Source organism: Gymnogyps californianus, chromosome 12 (genome assembly GCF_018139145.2).
Source record: "Gymnogyps californianus isolate 813 chromosome 12, ASM1813914v2, whole genome shotgun sequence".
Taxonomy (NCBI): Eukaryota; Metazoa; Chordata; class Aves; order Accipitriformes; family Cathartidae; genus Gymnogyps; species Gymnogyps californianus.
In genome coordinates this window covers 4744070-4771975 of record NC_059482.1, presented here as the reverse complement: position 1 = coordinate 4771975, position 27906 = coordinate 4744070, and the positions used below count along the sequence as shown (strand labels likewise).

The window sequence follows — 27906 nt, the reverse complement described above, 5'->3', positions numbered from 1 at the left end:
TCTTCTCTGCTCTTCATATTAGCTGGTAATCCTGGGACTGTTTTAAGATCTTTCTGTATTCTAGACACAACAACTGTAGCCATAGAAACATACATATTGAGGTGATTTTCATTATTAATAAAATTAGTAGACCTTGTTAAATTATTTTTGTAACTCCATGATGTGTTGTTGACTAATTTTGAAAAAATAGTTACTAATACCATTAAATAATTTCTTATTTTTATTTGAGAATTGTGATCATATGCCTGCAGCCTTAATTTTCAGTAAAAATTAAACAATAAAGTCTGATCCTGGGGAAACGAACTTGCTTCATTAATCTAAAGGATTGTTTTACCTCATTAATTATCCCTACAGTTTCAGACCTGCATTTCCCTTAAATTACAAGAGAAAAACACATATATTTTAAGTATATTGCTAAGTTCTTTGTGAAGATGGATACGCTTTTGTGCCTTCATCATTATATGCGTCAGCATATTATTCAGAGGATCTCCAAATATTTAAATTCTATTTTCATGAGACTCACTAATATTCTAGATAAGTCCAGTCCTTTTTGCCTGAAAGTGCAATATGAAAGTTACTATATCACTATAAAGATTAAAACAGGTGCACTATTATAGGTAACATGCTTTATATTTGTTACCATTAGATGTTTTAGTCATTCTATAACTGCAGTTAAATAGAGGGAGACAGCAATTAATTACATAAGAAATAGTGGTTAACTCTTTCATTAGTTCTAAATCATGTAACTAGATTAATAATCTGAAAATATAAGGTGATGAAGTATGGATTGTGCTATTTGTTAACACTGAGTTGAAGAAATGTCTATGAAAACTAGATATATTTTGGATTTATACCTACGTAATTGAAGTTAAATATGGCCATAGGTGATTATAGATTATCACTTAATGTCAGTTAGTATCAGTAAGAAGTGGTTAGTATGAAGTGGAAACAGCCGTGAAATTAAATTATGTTTTCCTTTTTAGGTGTGTGTTCTCTTTTCTCTGTATTGGCAGTGAGCCAGTGCCTTGTTATGGCTGTAAATCCAAGGCTTCAGTATTGGTTATGTTTTGAACAAGGTATAAAACCAAGGCCCAGAATAGTTGTGGCTACTTACAGTAATTGCACAATATAGCTGAATCCTCTCTCTGCACAGTGCGGGTGGAGCAGGAACTGGTTGGATATTTATATTTTGCCAGTTTAAAATGGCACTGGAGACCTATGTTTCTATTTGATTTCTATTTTAATTCCGTCTTTATAGGATGGATTACATGTTTGTTAGGCATAATAGGATAAAACCCTGATATCAATGAATCAGGGACCCACCAAAAACCCAGTTTACTCAGAGCAGACCATCTTCCAGACTCTAACATCAGCTTCACGTTTCTGACCAGTGGGAAGCAGAAAGCCACGTGTGCAGGTCGGAGCCACTCAGAGGCTTCTCTGGCATCCATATAACTCCTGGTTGCGAGTTAGTCTCTGAGGCCCCATTGTGCCAGATGTTACCAGAGCACAGCTCAGTGTAGCTTTTTCTGTTGGATCCTGATGTGTCTCGTAGAGTAGCAGGGCCAGGCTATACCAGGTTCATCCCTGCTAAACAGGTTTGAACGGTTTTTCTTAAGACAGGTTTAGAATTGCTTTAGCTTGTTCTGGTGGATGCAACAGAATCTCCTTGACTCCTAAGCTCATCTAGAAGCAAGACCTTGTTACTACGAGAGTGTGAATTTCTTTCTAACATTTAGAATACTTTATACAAATATCCCACTTCCCGCCCTCCCCACCCCTCCACCCCCCACGGTTTGTTCAACGTGAAGACTTTTGCTTCTTGAATGTCTTTATTCTTTTTTTCTTCCATCTCAACTAAAGTGTTAAACTGATTTTTTTCCACACTAATAGCTGCATTTACATTCTGCAAGATACAGAATGTATAGCCATTATGCACCAAACTTATGTATGTAACAGTTTAATAATTTAACAGCTTAAACTTTCACAAAATCTTACCATTAGCTTTGAATTGTATTTTTTGACATTGAACGATGTTATGGTAAGCAATTGTATGTGACTGGAAATCATCTAATTTTTCAGAGTTAGAAAAGATAATGCTGCTACAGGCAGGGAAAAAATCTTGTATGTAGTCACAAGTGGATTAGAAAGCCTGGAAATGTTTTATTTGTTTGTTTCTTTTGGAAAAAAGTGATGTTTTAATTGTATAATAACTGTAATTAAGATTTATGTATTGATAATTGAGAAATTCAGAGGCTGATACTAACTAGCAAGTTTATAAAATATACTGTTGCCTTTAAAAAAAAAAAAAAGAAAAGATTCAATCTATTTCTATTGCCTACAATTTTTTTCTTGGCTTCAGGCAACCGTTGGGCAAAATCAAACCTTTTATTATAGGACCTTGTGTGTATTTACCCTCCAGTTCATTCCTCTAAAAAGTAAATTTCATTCAACTCCAGGAACAGAATTTCTGTTCTTTGTATTATATGGGTTCTTGAATGTTAAAATTTTAATTGTTAATAGCTGGTGATGAGAGCCTGAAAATATAATTGTTATATTACTAGATTATTATATGGAATTTTTTTTTTTCCTGCAGGCTTAGGTGTCATGAAATACTGATTTTTTTTTTGAAGGTATATTTGTTATGAAAAGACATAAGCTGTGTATTGATGGACTAGGTTTCACAGAAAATTGAAAAGCTCAGTTGTATATGGGATAAAAACAGATAAGTGGCCAAGAAAAATGTTTTTGAAGCTGAATCTTTCTTTTTTTTTTTTTTTTTTTTTTTTTGATGGTGATATACATGATAACAGTAATGCCTGTTAGGTAGCTTAGATATTTTTTAAAAAGAATACAATACAGATAGTATATTACTGGGTTCAATCTAGAGCTTCCTATAAAGGTCATCTTAAACTTTGGGAATGTTTCATATCTAGACAGAGCATTTACAGTTTAAACCCATCTCTAATAATTATTGGTTAAAACATCCAAAGGTAACCATGTGTAATCTTTAAGGAAAGGAAGCTATTACTCAAGCTGTTACTAAATCATGAGTTTGTAGATTTAATTTTTTTTGTTGCTGGAGTCTTTTGCAAAAGTAGGCAGTGCTGATTGTGAGAATTATAGCTTCATATTATTATATCGTAGTTTTATTTGTTACATAGTGGAAGTTGAGGGAAAGATCTTTATCAATGCACTTTGAAAATTGGGAAAATATTTTGAAGAATCCGTGTCATCTGACTTAAAGGCATTTTTTGTTTGTGACGGTCAACAAGATACTGATTTGGCTGAATTCTTGCATAAGGCTTCTTAATCAAAGAGATTACATAAAACTTTAAATACGATGTAATTAATCACTCAACAATATTAACGTTCTGTGTTTGCTTCTGTGGATTATTTGTTATTTATTCTCAAAGAGATATCAATAAATCTTCTTTATAATCTTACAACCATCTGTTAGAGCTAAAAGCAAGCAATTGTGCAGTTCTTTCCGGTATACTTGAAATCACCTTAATCTTTTAGATTATTTCTGTAGGAGATTTTTGGAAATGTATGGAGTTCTTTTTCTGAATGAGTCATCAGATTAAATCACGTTAATGTTTGCTTGCCAGTAGAGAAAATCAGTGGCAATTGGGATGCTTAAGATAATACTTGATATGTACTGTCATTGTAATAGATCTCACTATGTTAAAAGGATGGTTAATAGCACCTGTATTTTCTGTTACAAATTTGGCCTTTTTCCACAGCACAAAAGCTCTGGTAAACTGAGGTGTACATTATTACTGCTTTGTGCTTTACGTCCTTAGTAAAGCATTTGTTCCAGTGGTACTGCAAGTTTTGATATGCAGTTCGGTTTAGCGCAGTGAAGTAGGGATTCGTTTCAGTAACTGCGAATGATGAGCATGTATTTGACTTGTTACCTGCAAGCCTTTAGGTGTCTGTTACTTCTCTTGCTGACTAGCGTAGACTGAAGTGAAACTTCTGAAAGCACATTAATGTTTGCATGCACATACATTAAACTGTATCTTAATATATAGATGCCAGTTTTTGTACACACATGCATATGTTTATGTATACGTATTTATATAAATATCTGTGTCAATAGGAGAAAACACTAAAACAAAGACACCCTCGCTTGGAACAAAGACAACTTTTGGCTTGCTGAGTCAGAAAATGTAGATGTTATGCATAGTTAAATTTTATGGCTCAGCTTCTAGTTTTTCGAGGAAGGAAATTATAAAGTTTGAATGAATTATCACACTAACCTAGAGTGACTATTTTCTGTGTAGATTAAGTTTGGGTAATTGGTGGTTGCAAAATTGAATTAAATATTTTTGCAAGTTCAGACTTAGGTATACTGAGGCATCTTGATGCAAATAAACATGAATAATATTTTATTATCTATGATTTTGTTGGAGAGAGCCCTTACAAAAGCTACAAACAGGTGAAGACCTTTTTACAGTGTATACATGGAGATAAAGTAAGTTCTTGGTGGGCACCAGTAAAAAGAACCATATTGATTTCATGATAGCTACCAGCAATTTGCAATTACACTTGATCCATTTGTGGGTTTTTAGAAATTTAGCAGTAGAGTTTAAAAGTACACTCTAAAGACCTTCTGTATTTTTGTCAAGTACCTTGGAAAGAACAGATATTCCATTTTCGGGGGCTCTACAAACACCTGAAATTACTGTATGTTTAGCATGTTGTATCTTGAGATACCGCATAGTTGTATTGAAAACTGTTAGGTAGAAATAAAACTGCCATGCAATACTGGCAAAACCTCCAGTGAAAATGTTAGGACCAGAGATTCACCCTTCAATTTTTCTACCTACTCGAGTAATGATTCTACTTTATGAACTGATTACTGGCTTTACACAAACCAAGCAAAAGTCAGTCTGGTAGATACTTCGTTTGCGGTTTTTAAATACATCCAGCTCTTTTCAATGTTAGTAGGAATAGTTTTTGTACTAATATAATAGCTTAATGTAATATTTTTAAAACTATTTATTTCTAGATTTTTAAAAGGTCATTAATCCTATCATTTAGGACTGTTAGACGGCTTTTGTTTCAAATTAGAAGCAGTCAAAATTATCAAGGTGTAGTTATAACTTTCTTTTGATTATATAACATTATCATTAGCTACTGCCACGTTGTCTTTGTGTTAGATCTCCAAACACAGCCTAAGCAATGAGGGCCTGAATAAACAGAAGTTAGGGGAGATTTTCTATTGACTCTAATAGACTTGGAGTTGAGAATGGTCACAGTGTGTCCTGTAATGTCGAATTGAAACTGTTTGCTGAAACTAACTTCAAAATGTACTGCAGTAGTATAAAGTAGATAAAGGAAAAGAGAGAGGTGGGAAAATAACCTTAAAGAGTGTTCATGGGTATTTGTTTTTTGAATTTCGATACTCCTTTCACAGGTTTAAGACTTACTGTTTTCTTGTATGTCTGTAAATGCGGCAAAAATAGCTCCTGTTACATCTGATTGTTAAAACATATATTTTCCAACCATTGACAAAATTGCTTAAGAGGTATTTGATAAAACTGAGTGGTGTGTACTAATGGTTTCGTGTCCCACGATAGCTGAAAATTCTCAGCTAGGCAGTAGAAAGTTCAGCACTGAAGAATTTGAATGGGATGTTGGACTCAGCTATACAAGAGTGCAGGCTTATAAACAATGCTTATTTTTCACTATTATTTCATAATTGTATTTTTTTCAGTCTATCTCATTCAATCTTATTAGCATTTTTGTTTCAATCTTAAAAGATTTGGGAAAGTCATTTGTGCGACCTATGGTGGAAGGACAGGTTACTTAGATACAGTAGGTTTTTCTGGGTATCTGATTCCCAAGCTAGAGTTGCCTTTCTGGCTTCCTGTGAGGCAGCTTTTCACAATGTATAGCTGTCTCCCCCCCCCTTTTTTTTTAAGTTATTGCAGAGCCTTATACTTCCACTTTTATTAAGTTTAAGAGTTCCTCTTAGTCCAGGTTTGTCAAATACAGGTCTTGTCTTGGAAGACTGTTTCAGATATTGCTATTAACTGAAAATGTAAGTGTACAGCTTTGTAGCACAGTGAATGAATATTAAATTTAAATAACATTTAATTCTGACTTCTTGAAGACAGTAATAATATACCTGGAAGACAATAACTGACATGCTGGACAACAGTGTACCATAAGTATTATTGAAGCTTAATTGTTCCATTACTCCAGAGATCTTCCAGCTTTTAGAAGTTTAAATCCAAGTTTTAAGTTCTGCATTTTGACAATGACTGCTTTGGAAATTGTGTGTTCTTTTCAGCTAATTTCATCTTGATTGATTCCATAATTCCCCAGCATGATTCCATGAAATGATATACATATAAGACTGTATTGCAATTATATAGTAATCTGAAAGCTTCTTAAGAGACTAATGTAACTCTGTCACTAATTATGACTCTATCAAGATGTTTGCGCACTGGAACCTGTACTTTTATACGTTACATTTCTAATTCTAGCAAGAGTCAAGCATTCAGTAAGGTTAAAAACTGACCTCTTTAAAGTGGGAAAGTGAACCCAAGTTAGTGGTAGCTTTTTAACTGTAAGGTGATAATATTTGTGAAATGTACTGTGGGTTTTGAACTGTGGATTTATCTTTAGGGAAAATGGGGGAAAAGAAGGAAGAAGAAAAAAAGAGCAAACTATTTGTTGAAAAGATAGTAATAGAAGACTGAAGGCATGTTTCACCATGCTTTGTTGGTGACGCTATCACTGACAAAACCAAATTATTTCAGAACCCCAAGTCTGGATAAACTTGGAATCTGAAGCTTTGTTAAGGGAGGTAAAGTCACTTATGGAATTGCTAACAAAACCACTTTCAATTAATGCTTTTACTATTAAAAATAGTCTAATCAAGGAAAGGTGGTGTTAAAATGCTTATCAGCCCCATCTGGAAATTAACAACTAAAGGAAGCTAGTATGTCCGTTGGAAATAGAAGAGAGCATGAAGGGGTGAAGTTCCCAGAAAAAGCGGGGCAAATGTTGCCTGGGGCTGCCTGAGCCTTGGTGAGTGAGGTAACTGCTACGCTGTTGTGAAAACTTGCACTTTCTGGTTTTTGAGTGAACATGATATGTGTGGAGATCCCAGATTCCTATAAATGTTCCTTGGCTGGTTAATCATGTCCGTGGTGCTCTGTGCAATAAACTGAGTAACACCTCACTCAGCAAAGAAATACCAATTTGAGACTAGGAGTCATTAAGAGATTTGAAATGCTCTCTAGTGGCAGCAATTTTACCAACCATGTGGATTTTTTTTTCACCTGTAGCTAATGAGAATTCAATCCATTAGAGCTACAGAAACAAAGGCAATGTAGCACAAATGGTAGTATCTGCGAAAGATGGAAGAAGGAAGAAAGATGGAGGGAATTTAAAAAAAAAAAGCACATGGGAAAAGAATGTAAATTTAACAGAGCAAAGTAGGGAGCCAAAAACATTTCTGAGAATCAAGTATTTTTGCGTCCATTTATGTACCCATCCAGTGATCAAGGGAGGAAAGCAGTCCAGGTTTGTGATATTAGTTGTGGGCTTGGATCTGGATGGTTGCCTTTCCATGGAGACAAGTGGAACAAGACTTGGGGTCAAGACTTGGGGTAGGGCTTGGGGGTCAGTCGTCATGAGTCACTGCACGTTCCTTGAGATGTGCTGACAATGTAGGCTTCCTTCACGCTTCCCACAGATTAAAGACACTCTAACTTAGCTTAAATCCTTTATTTGATCTTAAGTCAGGCTGAATATTATACTAAGTGTGAGTAAGATTGTTGCCTAATTGCATACCTTTTAAGCTGTCATTGTAGATGGGTCAGGATAGAGCTGAATAGTGTTCTTGTGTTACAAATGAGGAGCACAAATCTGACAAAGCTTCCCTCTGCCACCCTTGAATTCATTCTAATTCACCCCTGTTTAAGTTAGGTATTCACATGTATCTGAGTTTCCAGTGAATTATATTTTGTCTATTTTTTCAGCAATGAATTAGAATGAAATCAGAAGTAGAGTAACAGTAATTATATCTTTTTTTTCTAAGGCTATGGCAGTTACATGGATGTAGGTAAAATTGTTGATCTGGTTTGTAACGACATTGTTAACTTCAAGGGCCAATATCAGAAAACACAAATTATATTTATCCTTCATGACTTCAAGTTAAATTTCTGCCTATTGTTTCTAATAAGTTGTAGCTACTTACAGCTGTTTTGAATTAACCTCTGATGGTTAATCATTTAAGATGAAAAGTGAGGTGGACCCATTGTTAAAAACCGAAATGAGTTTAGAGAACAAAAATTAAAATCCTTTGTTTACAGCATAAAGCATCATAGAGCATTGTTACTAACAGAAGTATTAAGTGCTTCATCAGATTAAAATGTTTGAAGTTTTAAATATCTGAGATAGCCGTTAAATATAGCTGCCATCTGTCCTTGACAGAAGCGCCAACATCTGCTGAGATGCAGACCTGTGACCTCTAGATAAGTTTCTATACACAGAAAAATATTTATCTTCCTACTATGACCTTCCATGCACAAGACGTGAGCCATGGATTTGTTTCCTAGGGAACTAGTGACTGAGGAAAATCTATAATTAGATCTGTGGGTTGTTTGCTACAAATGGGAATTGGGTGCTAAGCAGGTTCTTAAAGTATCCAGAAGTATTACATTGACTTCATGTAATGGAACCAAATTTTAAAAAATGCCATTCATCATGATATTTCTTTTTTAATATCTTCAATTAAAAGTTTAAAATACTTTTGATAGAGTACTTATTCCTCTAGGTTCATTTTAACTGCAAAATATTTTCAAAAGTCAAGACTCGGCAGGTTGCTAGTTAAAAATAAAATTAGACACAATCTTCCAATAAATTTCTTCTAATTAAACTGCATCTTAATTTTCAAGAGTGGTTTTAGGTGAATCATTCTCACCAGCTCCATTTTTCTCACTTTACTACTCCTATTCACTTCCTCAGGTTGGCTCCGCAACTTCAATGTCTTATTCTGCAATTCCAATTACTCTACCCGGCTGGAAGTTCACACTTAATCCAGATCCTGATTTCTTTCTTTGTTGCATGCATGGATCTAAAGATAACATTTGTAGCGAAGTCCCATGGGCAGTAATTGTAGCTGCAGGGAGAGGAAACAACTAGGTTTTTTATATTCCCCAGACAGCCCGGGGCAGACTTCTCTAGACCTTATCAGCAGACTATTTTAGCCTGGGCACAGTGCAGCTGAGATGCTGCTGTGTTGCTTCCAGTCTGGTGCTAGATCAGAGTGCCTTATGCTTTCTTGGATGCTGCAAAAGTGGCCTTGAGTAATAAATTCAGACTTATTTGGAATAGAGAGTACTGTGAAATACCTGGAAAAAGGTACTGTAAATTTGCTCTGTTCTCCTCTTTTCTCCCACTTCTTGTAGACTTAGCTACATGTGTGGTGATTACACATTATGTATTCTGTCCTATGGCCTGAATTTCTGCAATTAGAAACCATTAAATGTCTCAGCATTTCTGCATTTTTAGATCAGTGATAAGTTTGCAATAAAGCACCTCTATAAATCTGAATAATCCTCTTTTTTTTTTTTTTAAGGGCATCTTTTGAGGAGTTCTTCATTTAACAGTGTCAATCACAGTCAGATTTTTCCTAACAACTAACCATAGCTTTTGAGCTATGCTGTCACTCAAAAGATAGTGGTCCTCAAATTCCTTTAACTAACGGGGTTTGTTGCAAGTTAGTAACTTACGCAGCAGTTAAAATATGGTGATTAAATGGCTACTGAAAGGCCAAATCAGCCAGTGAAATATCCAGACCTTCTGTAACAAGTAATACTTCTAAGTCATTTTCCTTTGAGATTACGAAAAAATGTGTTTATAAATTCTGTGCTCTTGCTAGGAGGGAATTGCTGTGTACTGAATCCAGAGTTTGCAGATATATATCTGAAATCGACTATTACTTAGGAAAAGGGGAAGTGAAAATTATTTGTAATGAATCTTCTTGCTCTTTATAAATTAAGAGTAAAAGGAAGCTGAAGGATTACCTGCTACAAAAGTTAATGCACATCTTGATGTGTTCATTGAATTACTTTACCTTGATCTATGAGCAAATGCTCACTGTTAGCTATTTATATTGGTTAAATCCTCAAATTTGGTGCAATTGTAGATGAAGCCTGCAGGCCTCAGTGCCGCAACTGATTCTTCAAGGGGAATTGTTGCATCTGTGTACAGCTACGATAACGAACCTCGGACTGAAGGGATCCACCGGTACACAGGGCTTCCACATGCATAAATTCATTTTGTTTCATTTGGACACCTGGTACATCCTACTACAAAATTGATCTGAATTTTGTAAATGTTTATGCATAATTATGATAAAAAGCCATTATGTAGAGAAGATTTTTTTTGTTGTTGTTGAATATCAAATATCCTATTTGTGTTGATTATTCTAAAAAGACCTCAAAAAATGAGCACTGGTAGTGACACAACTTTACTGGTTTTTAATATGTTGTGTCATTTTCATAGATTAAGATATTTTGTTGAAATATTTGTCTATGGAATTTATTAACCTTGGCAAATTTCAGATTTAGAGTTGTTTTTATTATAGTTACTAAAACATTGTATTTGCACTGGTGTAACGAAATAATAGCTGATATAGTAGCTTCTACAGAAAGTAGAGCCTCAGTCCAACAAAATACTTTATACCACCTGCATTTCAAGCAATATGAGTTCTGTTTCCTTCATGTATGTAAAGTTCTGAATATGATACCTGATAAGAGTATTCATGCAGTTTTGTCTGGATTGCTTCAGGCAAGGAACGTTTGTACCATTTGCAGCCCCCAATCAGTCTTGCAAACATGCATCAAAAATATGCTAAAACTATGTGCTTTAATTCTCACAATGTTGTTCCTAAATTTGGCACTTCCTGAAATGTTTTCCATGACAAAGCTTGCTGTTAAGATGCTAAAAAATACCCTCTTGAGAATATTGGTGTATGATTTTTCATTTTCATAATTCATTTAATTTAAACTCCTGATTTTTTTTTTTATTCCCATGTTACATCTCTGACAGTTGGTATAAATTTTTCCACATTCAAAGTACTGGTACACCTGGTACTCAATACTTCAAAAATTTTATACAGCTATCAAAAAGGCTTCAGTTTACAGATGCACTATTGTAATAATACATGTGTTCCTGTTTGAGCAACCTTTTTCTGTAATTCATAAGGGTCTTAAGAGAACCAATGCAAATGAATGCAAATAAGAAGTAATGGCTAATCTTGTAATAGTAGTTTTGCCCAGTGACCACTGAGTTTTTAATGTGTACGTTAAAGTGCAAAATTTAGACACTTTTCAGTCATGTGTTTTGCCCAGTTAAAACTGAGTCTTGGGGATCTGACATAGAAAATAGATTTTTAAAGTTTAAAATAACTGAATTTGGCTTTTTTTGCTGAGTTAAATCAGGTCTCTTGTCTACATACATTTTTCTTTCTCTGAGAAATGTATATATGTATTCTTATTAGGACTGTCAACAGCATCAAGCAAAATATTTGTAGTTGATGACACAGAAGCAATGCCTGCTCTACTACATGTGGTATCCCCAGCTTTGGTTCCCCTAGAAACCAAACACTTCACCTTGACTTTGACTGTGTTCCTTTACCTCGGCTGTCATAGGAGGTTGGGTCAGTGTTGTATATTCCTATTGCTGGTCACATTTCCCTTTTCATTCTGTGCTTGTGGTTTCTGGAGCGCTGTTCCAGTGCAAGCACAAATATTAGAATTTGAGTGACTGATTGACTGGCTGGCTTAAGCTTTGTACTGAAAGCACATGGTCTAGGAGATTTATATAGCTTTGAAAATCTTGCCTTATACAGAGACTGGAGATTGAAAACTGATCTGGAAATGTTTTGAAATTTAGGACCGTGAATATTGCCTGCATTATCGTATTGCATAAGCATATTTAATTGCTGAAGTTTTGTTCTGTTGTTTACTTGAATTTTGCGAATATTTTTCATACTTGTCTACATTAATTTAGCTTGTGTTTTAGATAACATACTGAATGGGCATTTGTCTGGATATGTTTTGATTGATAATATAATGATGCTAATAGCAAGGCTTATGTCCTAGTTTCGGCTGGGACAGAGTTAACTCTCTTCTTAGTAGCTGGTACAGTGCTGTGTTTTGGATTTAGTGTGAGAATAATGTTGATAACACACTGATGTTTCAGTTGTTGCTAAGTAGCTCTTATCTTACGCCAAGGACTTTTCAGTTCCCCATGCTCTGCCAGCAAGCAGGTGTGCAAGAAGCTGGGAGGGAGCACAGCCAGGGCAGCTGACCCGAACTAGCCAAAGGGGTATTCCATACCATGGAATGTCATGCCCAGTATATAAACTGGGGGGAGAGTTGGCTGTGAGGGGCAGATCGCTGCTTGAGCATTGGTCAGTGGGTGCTGAGCAATTGCATTGTGCATCACTTCTCTTTTCTTGGGTTTTATGTCTCTCTTTTTTTTGTTATATTCCTTTTCAATACTATTATTATTATTACATTTTTATTATTAGTTAGTATTATATTTTATTTTACTTTAGTTATTAAACTGTTCTTATTCCAACCCACAAGTTTTACCTTTTTTTTTTCCCCGCTCCTCCTCCCCATCCCACTGAGAGGGGGTAGGGGTGAGCGGCTGCGTGGTGCTTTAGTTGCTGGCTGGGGTCAAACCATGACAGCTTACTATATTTTTGAACAAGAAAAAAATGTTACCTAAAATATATACTGTCATATATAGTGTGTTGGTTTTATCCCTAATTATCATGAACAAAGGACATAGTCAGAGAAGCTTTATAATTTCTGTTACCATTACTTATGTGAATAAATCACCTGGATGTTCTTGGCTATCACCCGTATATTGAATGAATTCTGAAGAAAGTCCTAGTCAGAGAGAAAGCAAAGGTCAGATTTGGCCAACGTGTCTCCCTTTGACAAAGAGCAGAATTTGGTTCCCATGCTTAACTAGTGTATCTAATATTTAATTAATGAAGATAGAGTGTTGAGAACCAATAGATTTAATAAATTATTAAACTCAGCAAATTATATAAATTGCTTTCTAACTACAGTTTTTGTATGTTTAGCTTATAGTAATGAAGCAGTTTCTGTTGGTTAGTGCTTTTGAATAATGATGGGAATATTTTGCATTTGTTTTGGTTGAAAGCTTGTTTGAGTCAGTACAGAGCATATGGAGCCTCTGACTGTAGAGTGATATGGCAGGACAGGAAATGTCTGTTTAAATATTTATACGATATCTAAACAATGGGCCTAAACCATTGTTTTGCTCTTGTGGAGCATAGTGATTGAAGGAAAAAATAGTTCACCTCTAAATATTCCATGGATAAATTTGCTTCCTAGGAGGCTAGAGGAGGGGAGAAATGCCAAAAAACCCCAACACCACCCCCCCCCCCCCAAAATAAAAAACACACGAGAGAGACAGTGTAACACTCTGAAATGAAAAGTACTGGGGTATGAACCAAATATTCTTGTCTGAGGGTGGGATTTATTTTCTAATTAAAAAGTGAAACTAATATGATGCATCTCTAATTCAGATGGTATCAAGAACTAAGAAATTATGGAAGTGGTTGAGGCAAACACTTCTTAAAGAATGAAACTGGTAAACTAGGATGGTGCTGTTAAGGACAGATTTGCTGGGGTTGCAGAACTGTAAAGTCTCTCTCTGGGGGTAGTGTGGTTTTTTGTACTTCTATTTCTCTTCTTTAGAACACTCTGATTTACTTTTGCGATAAACCCGTAACAACAGGGGGATCACATTGCTGAAATGAGTTTAGCTGGAAGGGATACATAATGTCAGCTGAAAAATAGCACTTGGTAAATATGTTTTGGCCAAAAAGCAGATCCTGTCAGCTAAGTAACATTTTGTTTTCTTGAAAGTGTCTTTTAGTTGAGCAGAATCGTACAGTCTCTGCCTTTTGGGGGGGTGGGGGTGGGGAAATACTGGTTTGTCTTGGGTGCTAGATATGTGGTCCTGACAAGGCTAGCATGGATCACTTCAGTTTTCAATACATTTATTCTCTGATGTACCCTTGACATGGGAAAGTGTTATCAGGTATGAGGAAGTGAGTAATGTCTAAGTCTACATCTAATACTGTCCTTTGGGTCCTGGGTGAGGAAATAGCCTTCAAGAGTCTCTATTATTGTGGGATGCTCAGCTGACATCTATTCTGTCTATGCCATCTGCCCGTGCAATGTCAAGGCCCTTCTGAATTGTGAGATCAGAACAAGGGAAAATGAAATAGGTAGAAACTGGGAGGCCAGATAAAGTATTCCTGCCTTATTCATATTCTCAGTAAGAGGGTGCTTGGGTCTGTGCTGTCTTAACTGGACCATTTCCTAAGAATGAAGAATCTTTATGCAACACGTAGTCACTGTCATATGGTGCAGACATTTTCAATGTTAGAACCTGCACTGAAATTCCTGAAGTGAACAAATTATGGAAATAAGTGTTTCTGTCTGGACTTCAGGTAGTAGTAACTGTGGGAAAGTCATTTACATATTTTAGAAACATAAAAATGACATACCAAAGTAAACATTCCAGCAGAAATAATCTGGCCTTGTTTTTTCTCAGCCAGTAAATTGGGAAAGCATCGTTGTGTAAATACATTGTAAGCTAGGAAATTTTCATGTGAATAGTGCTGTGTTTATGACAGTATTCAGAATAGCAGTCTTGCCAGAGGAGATGTCAGACAATCCTCCTGTTCTTTCTTCCTTGCTCTTGTTGAAGCACCAAACCATATGGCAAATTAAGCCTGATTTTTATTAAACTTTTCATTGTACTGAGCTTAGTGTGAACTGGGAAATGCACTTTCTTTGAACTATGCAGCCATTATATAAGCATCTTAATTAGGAGACATTGATGTTCTTCCTTACATTCCTGGGAGTATGTAGCTCCCTCTTGTGGCTAATTAAACGTTGTAAAGAATCATACTTCCAAAAATTACTTTTTGTGCGACCACCATTGCTCTTGAACAAATGATGCAGTGGTACATGGAGCATCTCTAACCTGGGCTTCTTATTGTTATATCAAGCATAAGTCGCTGTGCAATAACTAGATGCATAGATAGGAGAGAAGGGTCTGCACATCCTTGCACTGTGAATGTGACTGCTTCCTGAAGCTTTAAAAAAGCTGAATGGACACATCCCGTCATTTAGAAAAAACTCTGCTGTCTGGCAACTCTGTTGGTCCTATACATTACATGCTGAAGAATAGTTTACAGCTAAAGTGGGGATGAGATATGGGATGTGTCGTAGCTCCAAGGAGTACAGATCTTTCAGATACCACATTGGGATGTCTTGCCATCAAACTCAAGGTTAAGATCTTTGCCAGTTTTGGAGTTGAGGGGAAATTTTCCCTCCAGTCAGGTTTGCAGGGACCCTTATTACTATTATTATTACTACACTCCTGCCTTTCTATCTAGGGTGGAGAAAGATCTGTGTATGATTATCTGGAATTTTTCTGATAAATTCCCTTGCACAGCCCATGATTTGTTTTGCTTTCTTTCTGTGGCTTGTTACAGCTGGGCCATTGCACCTATACTACATTGTAAATTTGTCATAAACAGTTAGGTGATGTTTGATGGCTAAGGTGGAAATAGCTGTTGTGTAGACATCTTTGAATTAGATTTTTGTGCTGGCCTGTGGCTGACTTCAGGCCTTTCAAACCACTGTTCTTATATTGAATGGGAAGGTGCACTTGTCTTGTAGTAGGTCTTAGAAATCAGGGCAGAAGATGATCAGTTCATCTTTTCCCTACAAAAGGGAGCAATGGTCATGACATTGCAAAATCGTAAGCATAGCTTTATGTTAAGAAAACATGGATTTTTAGGCTTGATGTAAAAAATACCAGAGATTGGTCAAAAAATGAATTGAACAACAGGTAACTTTTCAGTAGGAACCATTAAGTTTCAGTTTCATCACAAAACTTGAAGTTACAAAGTTACTTTGCCCTTTTGTCACCTGCAGTTGTTGTCTGCCTCTGTGTTTTGGCATGACATACTCAAAAATAAAAGAGAAGAAAACTTCATCCATTAGTGTTTCTGACTTGGAAGGAGGAAGAAAAAAAAAGGTGAAACAGGTTTTTACTTTGAAATTTCTCCCTTCCCCAAAGGGTTTGAGAATTGAAACTTTATCTCTGAAAAGGCTGATTTCCTATTTCATAACTTGTGGCAATTTTTTCTCAATTAAAATAAAGGAATAATGGTTACAGAGTTTAGTCAAAATCTCACTGCCCAGTAATCTGCAAACCAGCGTTGCTTAACCCACAGCGATAGGGCAACAAACATGTATTTCCTCAGGGACATTGTTAAACACCCTGCATATTTATTATCTCAAAATGGGAGCAGGTCCAGATTTCTAAGGCCACCTTTTCCCTTCCTCTTCCTGAGCTGTAATTCAGACCAGCATATAAATATTTGACTTAATGTTTCTGTGGAAATATTAACGATATAAAATTGCTAGAAACAAAAGAACATGAAACAGCAGAGGGAAGGAATGGCTTGGCAAGATTGTCAGCCTTAAAGGGCAAGACTAATTTATAATCCTTTTAGATTCTGGTGTACAAATACAAATTTGCAAACCATGTAGCTTATAAGAAACTTTGTGTGGCTCTGCAAGTTTACATATGCTACTGTCATTAATGTGAGACAGCCTTGAAATGGGATTTTTAGGGATTTTTTTCTTATGGGGAAATAAGGTAGTGATAGTAACAAGGAGTTTCCATACACATGTGTGTGTATATATAAATATACATATAAATTTGGAAAGTGGAGGAATTCCAACTGTGTGACTAAGCAGATTTCTGGGCAGGATACCCAGATATTTTCATGAGGAGTTTTTTCCCTTGATTTAAAATCCTGGGAAAGGAGGAGTGTAGAGGGAAATGGGGGGAAAAAAAACAACTTGAAAGTAGTCTGTTGTGTAATGGCTTTACGATGGCTAATAAAAAGGACTGACTAATCAGAAAATAATGTGTAATGGCTATCTGGTATTGTAAGGGTTGTTGTGAAATAAGTACGCTTTGTGCTACTCATTGGAATATGTCTTTTTTCTTTCTTTTTTTTTTGTAAATTTATAGCCATTTTATCAATTTAACTGAAAAAAAAGAATTAAATAAAATGTCAAATTCTAGACATGGAGTGAATACAGTAGCAATGGAATAATAGAAACTTTAAGTAGTGAAATAGAAGACGGTAAAGATAAGGTAGGAACTGGCTAAGGACATGAGTAGCTTTTCTGGGGTTTAACACAAGAATTGCATAGTGTTTTCTGAATCATTGAAACCATATTTTATAGTTACATATTATTTATTATCATGAACCATATTTTATAGTTATATATTATTGCTAGGGAATCTACCTCGACATTAGGTAAATGATCGAAATGGCTTATGTGGTTTTAGAATGATTTTAAAAGTTTTTATAATATTGCCTGTAACTTCTTGTTTTCTGCCATGCCAGGTCATCAGCAGTGAAGGGACAGAGGGAGCAAAGTTTCGACTCTCTGGTAAGGGAGTAGATCAAGACCCAAAAGGAATTTTTAGAATCAATGAGGTCAGTGGAGATGTCTCTGTGACCCGAGCCCTTGATAGAGAAGCAATTGCCAATTATGAGGTGAGTACTCACAGCAATAGGATCTCTGCCTGTATGTTGATAATATGTATTTTTTGGATGTGTATTTGCTTTTGAAAGGGCTGCAGTTATTCAAGACTAAATTGCGGCTACTGTCCTATAAAATTTCCAGAAGAAACGTTTGTCCTTTGGAAATGGTAAATGTGTTTATTTTTACATGCAATCGAAACTCTACTCTGCTTTCTGCATGTAATTTCTGTCATTTATCTTTAGTAGAAATACTGTCTGAACATCGTGTGTGCATTTGATTTGTGAATACAAAATTATGTTTGGACAAAAGGAGATCTTTTCAGGAAGTTGCCGCTAAGGTACTACATGGTTATACTTTTTCTTTTTTATTGTCAAGCTGTCAATGGAATATACTATTCAACTCCATTTTTAGTAACAGATATCTTTTAATAGTGATAAAGAAGATTCTGTTAATATGAAAATGTTAGCAGATACATCTGTCAGATATATGTCTCCTACAAAGATTTTACTAAAGATTCCTTTCCTTGTCAATAAATGCTATGTTTCTCCCCATTGAAATTATAACAAATGATCTCTGAAATCTGCAAAGTAACTGCACCACAATGTCCTGAAATGCATAGTATAAATAGAGGATCTGTCAATTCATGTTTTCTATCTAGCTCTTGAAATGTGGAGTCATAAATTGTGTTTGGCCACTTTGATACAGATGAGCAGCAGAATTGAAAATGCTAAATGGTTAGTAGATTTGCATGTTGCCACTTCTGCCACAGCATGGGGGACCGACCTCCGTATCCTCATGCAGCAGGGAGCGCGTGGTACTCCAGCCCCTGTGGGGCACAGGCTCTGGTGACAGTTCTGACTGCCATCCCTGACCTCCTTGTTTTGTCTTCTGCTGTGTAGTAATCAATACTTGTACTTTCAGTGCTGTTTCTCTCCTCCTCTGGAAGAGTTTGCCAGTTAGATGACTAGTCATACTTGCTCAAACAGCACTGCTAAAATTTACCATATGTTGGTTTTCAACATTTAAACATCTATTTCTCATCTGGGTCTACAGTGAAATGTATGTTAACCACTCACATAGGATTTATGGTAGTTACTGATGTCCTCCTTAAATGAAAAACATTGCAGTTTCTCTTTTTAACACTGTTCCTTGTCTTCATTTACCAGCTGTTTCTTATTTTATCAGTGGCTTTCCACCTTAATGTGTTCAGTATAAACCTTGAATATTTTTTTACTTGGAAAATCATAGTAGTGTTTTCAACCTAATGCATCAAACCACAAATGGCCCTCCTATCTGATCTGGCAAAGTATACACTTAAATTAAGACAAAAGCATTTCCCTAGAGGAGCCTTTTTGAAGCAATGCTAGTTATATACAGATAGTACAGTGTAGTAGATTATCCAGAGCACTTTGAATGTATATCCTAATAGGCTGTAGTGCTTTCTAACCTGTTATATAGCACTCTGCTCAGCATGCTCACTGGCATCCTGTTGTGCAAAATGTAGTTGAAAAGTTCTGTAGGAGAACCCTCAACTTGGTTAGTCTGTCTTTGAATCCAGCCCATTGTTTTCCAATAAAGATGTATCATGGTGTCAGGAAGGTGGCAGGATTTTCTCCCTGATCTCCTTGGTACACCAAAAGATGAATTACCTGCAAGACCCTTAAATTTCTCTCAAAAGTGTTTTTGTTTTCTGTTTTTGTTTGAGCTCCCCCCTGCCCAGTATTGATGTCCTGAAAGAAAAAGTTCAAAGCAAAGGGCAAACAAGGAAAGAATAGATCTCCATGAAAAAATAAAAGTTCTTCGCAAGCCATTGTACTATCAAGTATATAATCAGTCGTAGGGCAAGGATAAAAAGATGAAATCTGTTTGAATCCTCCCACCTACACAGAGGGCTGCTGTGCATGAGCACTGATTTATTTCCTACGCTTAGTGCTTATGTACTCAAGGGATGAGAATTAAAAAAATGTTAATAGGGCACAAAATAGAGCTTTGGTGATCACAGTATTTCATAGAACTTTGCAGATTGTACCTTCCATGTACCTCAAAATGTTTTAAATTAGCTAAGAATATTTAATCTATTATAAAAATTTGTTACTGTTTCTTTCACTGAATGTTTGAAATTCTGCTTTTTGCTGCCCTCTTTCTCCTGGAGGAATATTGAAAAACCTGTAGGAGTTTTTCTGTATATTCATTACAAGAGAAACATGATGAAATTAGGGGACTACTGAATTCTACTCAGACAACTGTTGATTGTCTGAGTTAATCTCCTCTTTCTACTGTTTATTTTTAAATATTTTATTTTTAGTAAAAGATAGAAAATATTTTAAAACAGAGTGAAAAAAATCTGTCTGAGATTCAGGGCCTGCCAGTCTATTTGGTGCAGCCCATTTGCATGGAGTTGTGTTTTCAGTAGAGTTTAGATTTCGTTCATTAGCAAAAGAAACTCAAGCTGACAAGAGGACTGTAAGGCAGCTACATTAATGACACCCCCCCCAGTCCCCGCTGAAACAGACTTATTTATCTGAGTGATTTATGAGTTTATTTTTTATGAAATCAATCAAATTGTTCAAAAATGGAAAAGTATGTGAAATTCCACCAAAATATGAATGTTGGGGTGATTAGTTGCCATAGTAATTCTGACCTAATCACCTGCACATTTGAAAATATGATGGTTTCTATTGAGAAAATGAAACTGTGCTAGAGGAGGCTGGGTGAGACAGCAAAAGTCGCAAAAGCCACTACATTGAAATTAGCCATTAGTAATTATTTTTTTTCTCATGTGTATGGAACTATGCTAATGAAATCATGTTTGCCAATGGAAAAAGGTAGATGCTACAGGTGTCCCTGTAACTTTGTAGGGTGCCTCCTTAAAGGTCAGAGAATGTCAGTCAGCTTCAGTTTTAAGTGAAAGCTGTTTATGAAGAAGAGCAAGAGGATGTAAGGATGTTGTTATGCCCAGCAAAGACAGACTGTTTTAGAAAAGTGTGTAGTAATTCCTTTTTTCTTCTAAAGAGGTTTGATGAAGAGCATCCTGATAGGAATTCTTTGGGTCAGAGTAAACCAGTGGGTTTACATTGAATGATTTTGAGGCTTGCTAGAGCCTGTTGATGAAACTACTAAATGATGCTCTGAAGAAGGGGCTTAAGCAGAATATGGGCATATTATTGAATTGCTTCTGGGTTGATGAGATAAGCAGGTAGCCTAGAGCCCCTATTTAGTGGGAGCAAAAGGTGTTCAGTTGTACAAATATGCTCTCAAAAATAATGTCTTTGGTTTTCTTTCAAGATTTGAATAAATAAGACTAGTTGGAAATTTCAGACAATGGCAAATCATTTATTTATTTAGTATTGAAAAGTGCAGATGTGTAAAAACAGATGAAGGAACTTGGTGGGGAGACTTAAGATAGATTTTCTAGTCCAAGTCAGTGAGGTACACACCATCCAAAAATTGCCAATAATCTATGCAATTCTGAGTTCTCTTCAGATCCGTAGTCTTCTCTGATTCCAGCAGAGCGGAAATATTAGTGACTTTTCAGTTGCATCTTTTAGCAAAAAAATCAAGTGCTTCTAAAAAGAGCTGCAATAACAGAACTAAAGGATTCCGATGAAGTTGGAAGTCTAGTTGTGCTAAGTGTTGATAAAAGACCAGTGAATTGGGAAACAAAGGTTCAAATAGAAGGCCAATGAAGACTGGCTGAAAAACAGTGGTTGTGGGGTAATCCGTTAATTAAAAACACAGCTCATTTTCAAAACCTCACATTTACATAGATAATGTATTCATAGGCAGAATGCTTTCATGCAAGTAAAAGCAGGAAGAGTTGCATATATTGATTACCATGACCAAGATGACAAAAATTGCTAAGTTAAAGAACTATGTTTTATTCTTTACTCAAAGTTAGGTAGGCTCAGAAGAAATGGGAACAATATTCCATTAACTTTTTACAATTAATGCATGAAATTCTGGTTAGGCATTCTTTGGGTACAGGACAAAGCCTGAAGTTGTATAAATTTGTTTCCCATCACGTATCACCACATGTAATCCCTGCAGCAGTAAAATCCGGTTCTGTAACCTCTTAAGCATCAGTGGCAAAGTGCCAACCAGTCAATGGGGGGCTTTCAATTGGGTCTCAAGATTTTAAAGGATGTTGCCATCGTTCACAGGCTTTTTCATAACTGCTTGCGAAGTGTAAATATGTGTGGAAGAGAAATAATCAGAAAGTGATCCTTTGCAAGCGTGAAATGAAGAAGCTTGATAAAACTATTCAGCGACAGTGTGCAAATTAGAGCTGTGACCAAATTTACCTAGGCAATTTGAACTGTTAATGAAGAGTTAGTTTTAATTATTTTTTAAGTATAGAGCTTTATTTGCTTTAGAAAATACTTAACAAGCAGAAGTGTGAAATCAGCTTTCAGCTTTTTTAATAATGACAGATCACACTTCTGTGAAAGCATGCCTTGCAACTGGTAGTGACAGACTGAGATATTTAGAAAACTTATGTTAACAGGACTGAAAGCAAATTAGGAGTATTTGCTCTATGTAGTATTGTTTCTATATGTTGGATAACAAGTAGACTGAGAACAGGCTAAAGAATTCAAACCAATCAACAGCAACCAAATCTCTAGTGTGAACTGCTTCAGTTTAGGTTACATGAGACTGTTGTTTCTGTGACTGAGCCAAACATTTAGGGTGATGCTGCAGTCCTAATGGACTCTATTTCTGTGTTTAATATGGAACAAATAATGGAAATGCTTCACAATCATGAGGAAAACTAGCTTGGTCAGGTGCCAAGGAGTATTTTGTGAGAAAGAATTTTAAGTACTTGAATGCATTTTTGCATATACTGAAAGTATTACTGTAGCAAAAAACTAGAAGTGAACAGCTGTCATTTATCCTGTACAGAAGAACGAATTTGTCTTCTGTGTAAGTCCATTTTAGTGCAGCCACATCCTTTTCAGAATGATTTATCATACCCTGATACTGAATCTTTGCAATATGCAGTGTGGAGATGTATAGACAGCACACAGAAGCATGCTTCTCTTTGAGAAGGAAAACCACAAACTTGCTTCTAACTTAACAAGACTGGTCTAAACTGTATTTTAATCTTGGTTATCTGCACTGGCAGAATTGTTTGAAGTGTAAGTGATTTGCTCTGTCTTGAGCTGAAACCAGTTGATGGGGAACGTCAGACCTCAGTCCTCTCCCACTAATATCCTGAAAAAAAGAAGGCACTCAGCCTTCCATGGGAGGAGGGGTTTGGTCTAGTAGAGATGTAAATTTCAGCAAAATGTGCTTGATTTAATTAAAGAATCAGTTATACACAGAGAAAACCTATTAAAATATTGGTGCTCCCAAACTGCATCTGTTACAGCAAAAAAGCTTGGAATAATGGCATAGTACAAACTTTCAAGGAGGAATCCTGATTATTTAGCAAGGAGAAAAGAAAGAAAATTTCACTAAAAAAAAAAAGAGAGTTCTTGTGCAGCTATTGGATATGATTATTAATAAGCTAGAAACTTATTTATATAAATGAGCTGTAGTTAGATCAACTGACATACAGTGGAAAATTCTGGCAGTGAAAAAGGTCTCTAGCTTACATTACACATGTATATGTAGAGAGTGCCTCAGATATCTTGTACTTTTTTTTCTTTATGTTGATATGTTTATGTATATATTCATTAATGTGTTCAGATGTTGGGGCACCAGGTAAATTCAGAGAGGACTGTTTAGAATTAATTTCATATTGTGACTACAGAGAGAGAAATGAACACTGGCTGAGAAAGTGCCATTAGGTTATTGCCTGGCAGCATTACTTGAAATTTAGCTATCCCTACATGGACTTTTCAGTAAGCAAGCTGATGATAATGCCTATGCAAAAGAGGAAAATTCATCACTGTGAATGCTAAAAATAATGAATTGCTATAGGTAGGATCTCAAAAAAACATGGGCAGCCTCTTGAAAAAACATTGAATTCCCCCTGTCATGGCTGCACATGAAGGAACTGCAGGCTGCTCTGTATCCCGAGATAGGCATAGTAATCTTAACCTAGCACAGAGACTTATGTCTCAGCAGTTGCACACCTGTTCATATAATAGTCATAGACTATAATTTCTATAAACTTATGTTAGCACAGCATCAGGCTTAGCATCAGAAATTGGTCAATTCACAGTTGAAACTCAGTTATACTGGTATTATTCCAATATAGGCATTTTTATATAGGAAGAGGAAATCAACTCTATTTTTATATCAGAATCCCTTCTACTTCAACAAGTCTTGAAGATGCAAAATGCAGAAAGTTCAGATGGTCTGCTCTGGGGGTAGCGTTACTCTGTCATTATACTCCTTTCTGAGACTTTCACTGCGGCTAAAAGTTTTGGAGCAGTGAAGTTTCACTACTATTGAAGGTGTGTTAGGTTGATGTAGTGTGCACGTGACCACGCAAGTTCTGTTACTGATAGAGAGCTCCATCGGTTACACAAATCTCATCCCTCGGCAACACCTTTATTCCAGCACAGCTTCTCAGCGTAGCCTGGCTGAGATGCCTTGAATAAATTTAAGGTGCTTGATATGAGGCTCTGTATATCTGTCTCTCATTAACAAGCGACTGTTGGTGTCTGTAATCTCCAAAAAACCATTCTGTCCATAAAAAAGCATTATGCTACAGAGGACTCTATGAATCTTATGGAAACTTCTTTGTTCTGACAATACCGGCTTGGTACTGAACTTTGTTTCTGACATGATTGTTCATGACTTAGCACTGCTTTTACTTTTATGGGGAAAGGGTGAAGTAAATTAATCTGTCAACCTAAAAAACCCCATTTTTCATCTAAAAACTAAGAGCGATGGATTAGTAAAAAAGTTGTTGCTTCCTGTTCTTCTGTAACAAATGGATTTAGACATAGAAGGCATTTTTTTAGGACGTCATAAATTGGAGAAAAACAGGTATTGTTTGTTAAAAGATAATCAGTATTTCTTTCATCTTTTTTTTTCTCCATTGAGATTACGAAATGGCAAGATTAAGTATTAACAGATATTTCATCAAACCTGGAAGCAGAAATGCAACAACAGGAACAAAGCCAGCAGAAGCAAAGGTCTAGATCCTTTGATGAGATCTGTATTGGCAGGCTCCTGAATTCATGGGGAACTTTTTGGCATTGATTGTTTACCAAGGTCAAAACCAAGGAGGTCACCATAACTGTGTGCATAAATCAAATATTTGAGCATATAAATTTTACATAGAGTCACATTTCTTAAAAGTATGATTTAAATAATTGCTTGCACAGCTGGGATATAAATGGGTTTTCCAGCTACTGGAAATATCTCTCTTTCTCCCAAGGTTGGTTTATGGGATAAAAAGAAAAACTGACAGGAAATGAAGTTAGAATTCATGTTATTTTTATGTATATTCTCCCATTTTGTCTTGGGGGAACAAGATATCTATTTTATATAAACTCTCTAATTTACCATATCTTGTTCATTTTTACTGTAAATAGTCTATGCAATACATACTGTAGATCTTAATGTTATGAGATATCAGCAGGGTACTGTGATTCATTTCAGAAGCCACTAGCATCCTCATATCATTTATGTGGAAAGCATACAAAAGTCAACAGTTAGTTTTGTTGGAGGGCATATACTTTATTCTTAGATCTAACTGCTTGTATGGCTTTGACATTCCTGCTGTTCAACAGCACTGTCATGTCATTTGTAGGAGGAACAGAGTGAAGTTTCATTAAAGGGAAAAATCAGCAAAGGTTTGTTTATAACCTGTAACTGTCAAGACAAGGTAGTGAGCTTGGATTTCCATGCTAAAAATAATGCAAACTCCAAACACCAGGCAAAATTAGTGTTTTCTCATTGAAGAGTGGGAGGTGGAAACGCACAGCAGTAAGAAATAAAGAAAAATTGGAGTTTACTGAGACAGTAACATATGACACAGAATTTGATTTCATGGTTGTTTTGTTTGTTTGTTTTTTATTATTATTATTTTCTAATAGAACACTACTCCTGGAAAGAATAATGATGTGTTCAGTAAAACAAGAGGAGACTAATAACATTTTTGTCATATTATGTTAATAGTCTGTGAAACTACTTTTGCTATTACACATTAATTGCATTTTGAGGCATTTAAATGTCATCATGATACTTCTTCACTCTTTAGCATGATCAGTTTGTTTGTTTCTTTTCCTCGTCTATTTGTATTATAGCAACCCTCAAAATATCTTGCTGAACGCTCACTGTTCTAGGTGCAGCCTAAATACCTAGGAAGACACTTTGCCCTTTCCCCAGACCTTATGTTTTCCTACAGTGAAAAGAAGGAGTCTTGCCTTGCAAACATTCATAATTGTTCCCAGCCTTATGCAGTGATGGACATGACAGCAGTTTCACAGTGACTGCTGATGTGTTATGCCTCTCTAGGAAGGGCATGTCAGGTCTGAACGGAGGGGAGGGAAAGACTAGATGAGCTTCTGCAGCTTAGGTTTGTACTAACCATTACTTTGTGTATCCCAGTTCTGTACAATTTGTCACACTTTTTTGTCTGCTGTGTACTCAGATGTGCCTGATTATGCTCATGTATGCAAAGGTGCAGCTTAGAAATTTAGAGGAAAGATGGGAAAGTCTTTTTTTTTCGGTTGGTGCGAGTCAAACAACTTGGTTAGGAAATCTTTTTCTGCTCAAAAACTTTTCTTGAACCCATTTTGATACATTGGCATTCTGCCAACTAACTGTAGAATAAGTAGAAACTATTAATCTTGTCTTTATGAATGGCGAGGAGGGTCCTATTTCATCTCTTATTAGGTATATATTTTTTGTTTGGTTTGTTTTTTTCTAGAAAAAGTACACAAGTTCTCAGCTTCTTGGTCCCTTGCTAAGCATGCAAAAATGTTGCAGTGTATATTTTGAAATAGAGTACCTTTCCTGTGGCTCAAGTCAAAGTCTTGAAGGTCTGGCCTCACTTGTTATTTTGCAACACTACTTTGAGCTTTTCCTAGTCCATTAGTAATATTCAGAATATAATACAGAAATTTTTGAAGTTTGGTTGCTCAAATCTCTATACCTCTTATTCCTCCCAATAAAGAAAGAAGTCTCTCTTATTTAGATATTTGGTCAAAATTCAGAATCTTAATGTTCTAATTGCTGGAAAGACCTTGATTTCTATGGCTATTTCTTCATCTTGGAAATGTGGGTCCATAACAATCTATAGCTTCTTTTTTTTTAATGAAAACTGAGATACGGTCTGTAATAACTATTTCTTATTCCTTTTTTTTTTTTTTTGAGAACTAAGGCAATGAATTCATTATATTTTTTTGTCAATAATTTCCTGTGTGCAGCTAGAGGACCTGCTGTCTCCTTTCTGACCTCTTGTTCTTTATGTACCTGAAGAAAATCATATTACCTGTCTTATCCTCTCCTGCAATCTTCTTTTCATTTTCCACCTTCTTGAGTCTTTTTTCCCTTGCACTTTTAACTTCATTCCATAACCTTTCTCCTCCCCCTGTCTTTCTTGATGTTTTATGTCATTCACTTACACTTTTCCTACACTCTCTGCATTTCCTTATTCAGTCACACTGACCTGTTTTATGCTCTTTATAAATAGTGTTGCTAGGGGTATGCATAACCATCATCTAAGCATAAATTTGTTATTGTATAGAACCTTTCCACTGTCTTCACAAAAGCTGTACTGCTTTATCCATTCTAATCTGCTGTGTTAATAAGTAAATCCCTTTAGAAACGTGTGTTCTGGAAACTCTTGACTTTGGATTACTTACTACATGACCCTACCTTTTCTTCAATTTTTGTGAAATAGCCTAGGTAGTTAATATGTGATGCTAAGAAATTTTGGTGGAAAATTGAGTTTTGTTTCCATTTTAATGCTCTTTAGACTGTATATCTCTTCTGTCAAATTATGGATATTAGTTTAAGAAGTATATGATTGGCTGGCAATTCCTAGCATTTAGTTTATTAAAAACAATTCCAATACTTAATTCTGTCAACACTGGAGTTGTGATCTGTTTAAAAGTGGTCAGCCTCAAAAAGGGAGCGGTATCATAGAACGCCCGATATAATAATTAGTTCTGTGACTTCAGAACTGTGGTTTTAATACTTGATCTCTGTAAAATTATTGTAGGATAATGGGCCGTAATTTTAAAGCTGTATATGCATGTGTTTCTGGCAAAAACACTAAACAGGTTTGTAATTTTTATGCAGAGGTAAGTTTTAATTAATGTGGAGTGGCATGATA

General features: G+C 35.8%; 1 protein-coding gene across 5 annotated transcripts in view; it reads left to right on the top strand.

The window, feature by feature from the left end:
- Positions 1-27906, top strand: part of CDH13 (cadherin 13) — a 521353-nt gene that overhangs the window by 228057 nt on the left and 265390 nt on the right. For all 5 annotated transcript variants that reach the window (XM_050904351.1, XM_050904352.1, XM_050904353.1 and 2 more), the window contains exon 5: positions 17525-17677. In XM_050904351.1, coding sequence (XP_050760308.1) covers positions 17525-17677 — 153 coding nt within the window. The remainder of the gene's footprint in view (positions 1-17524; positions 17678-27906) is intronic.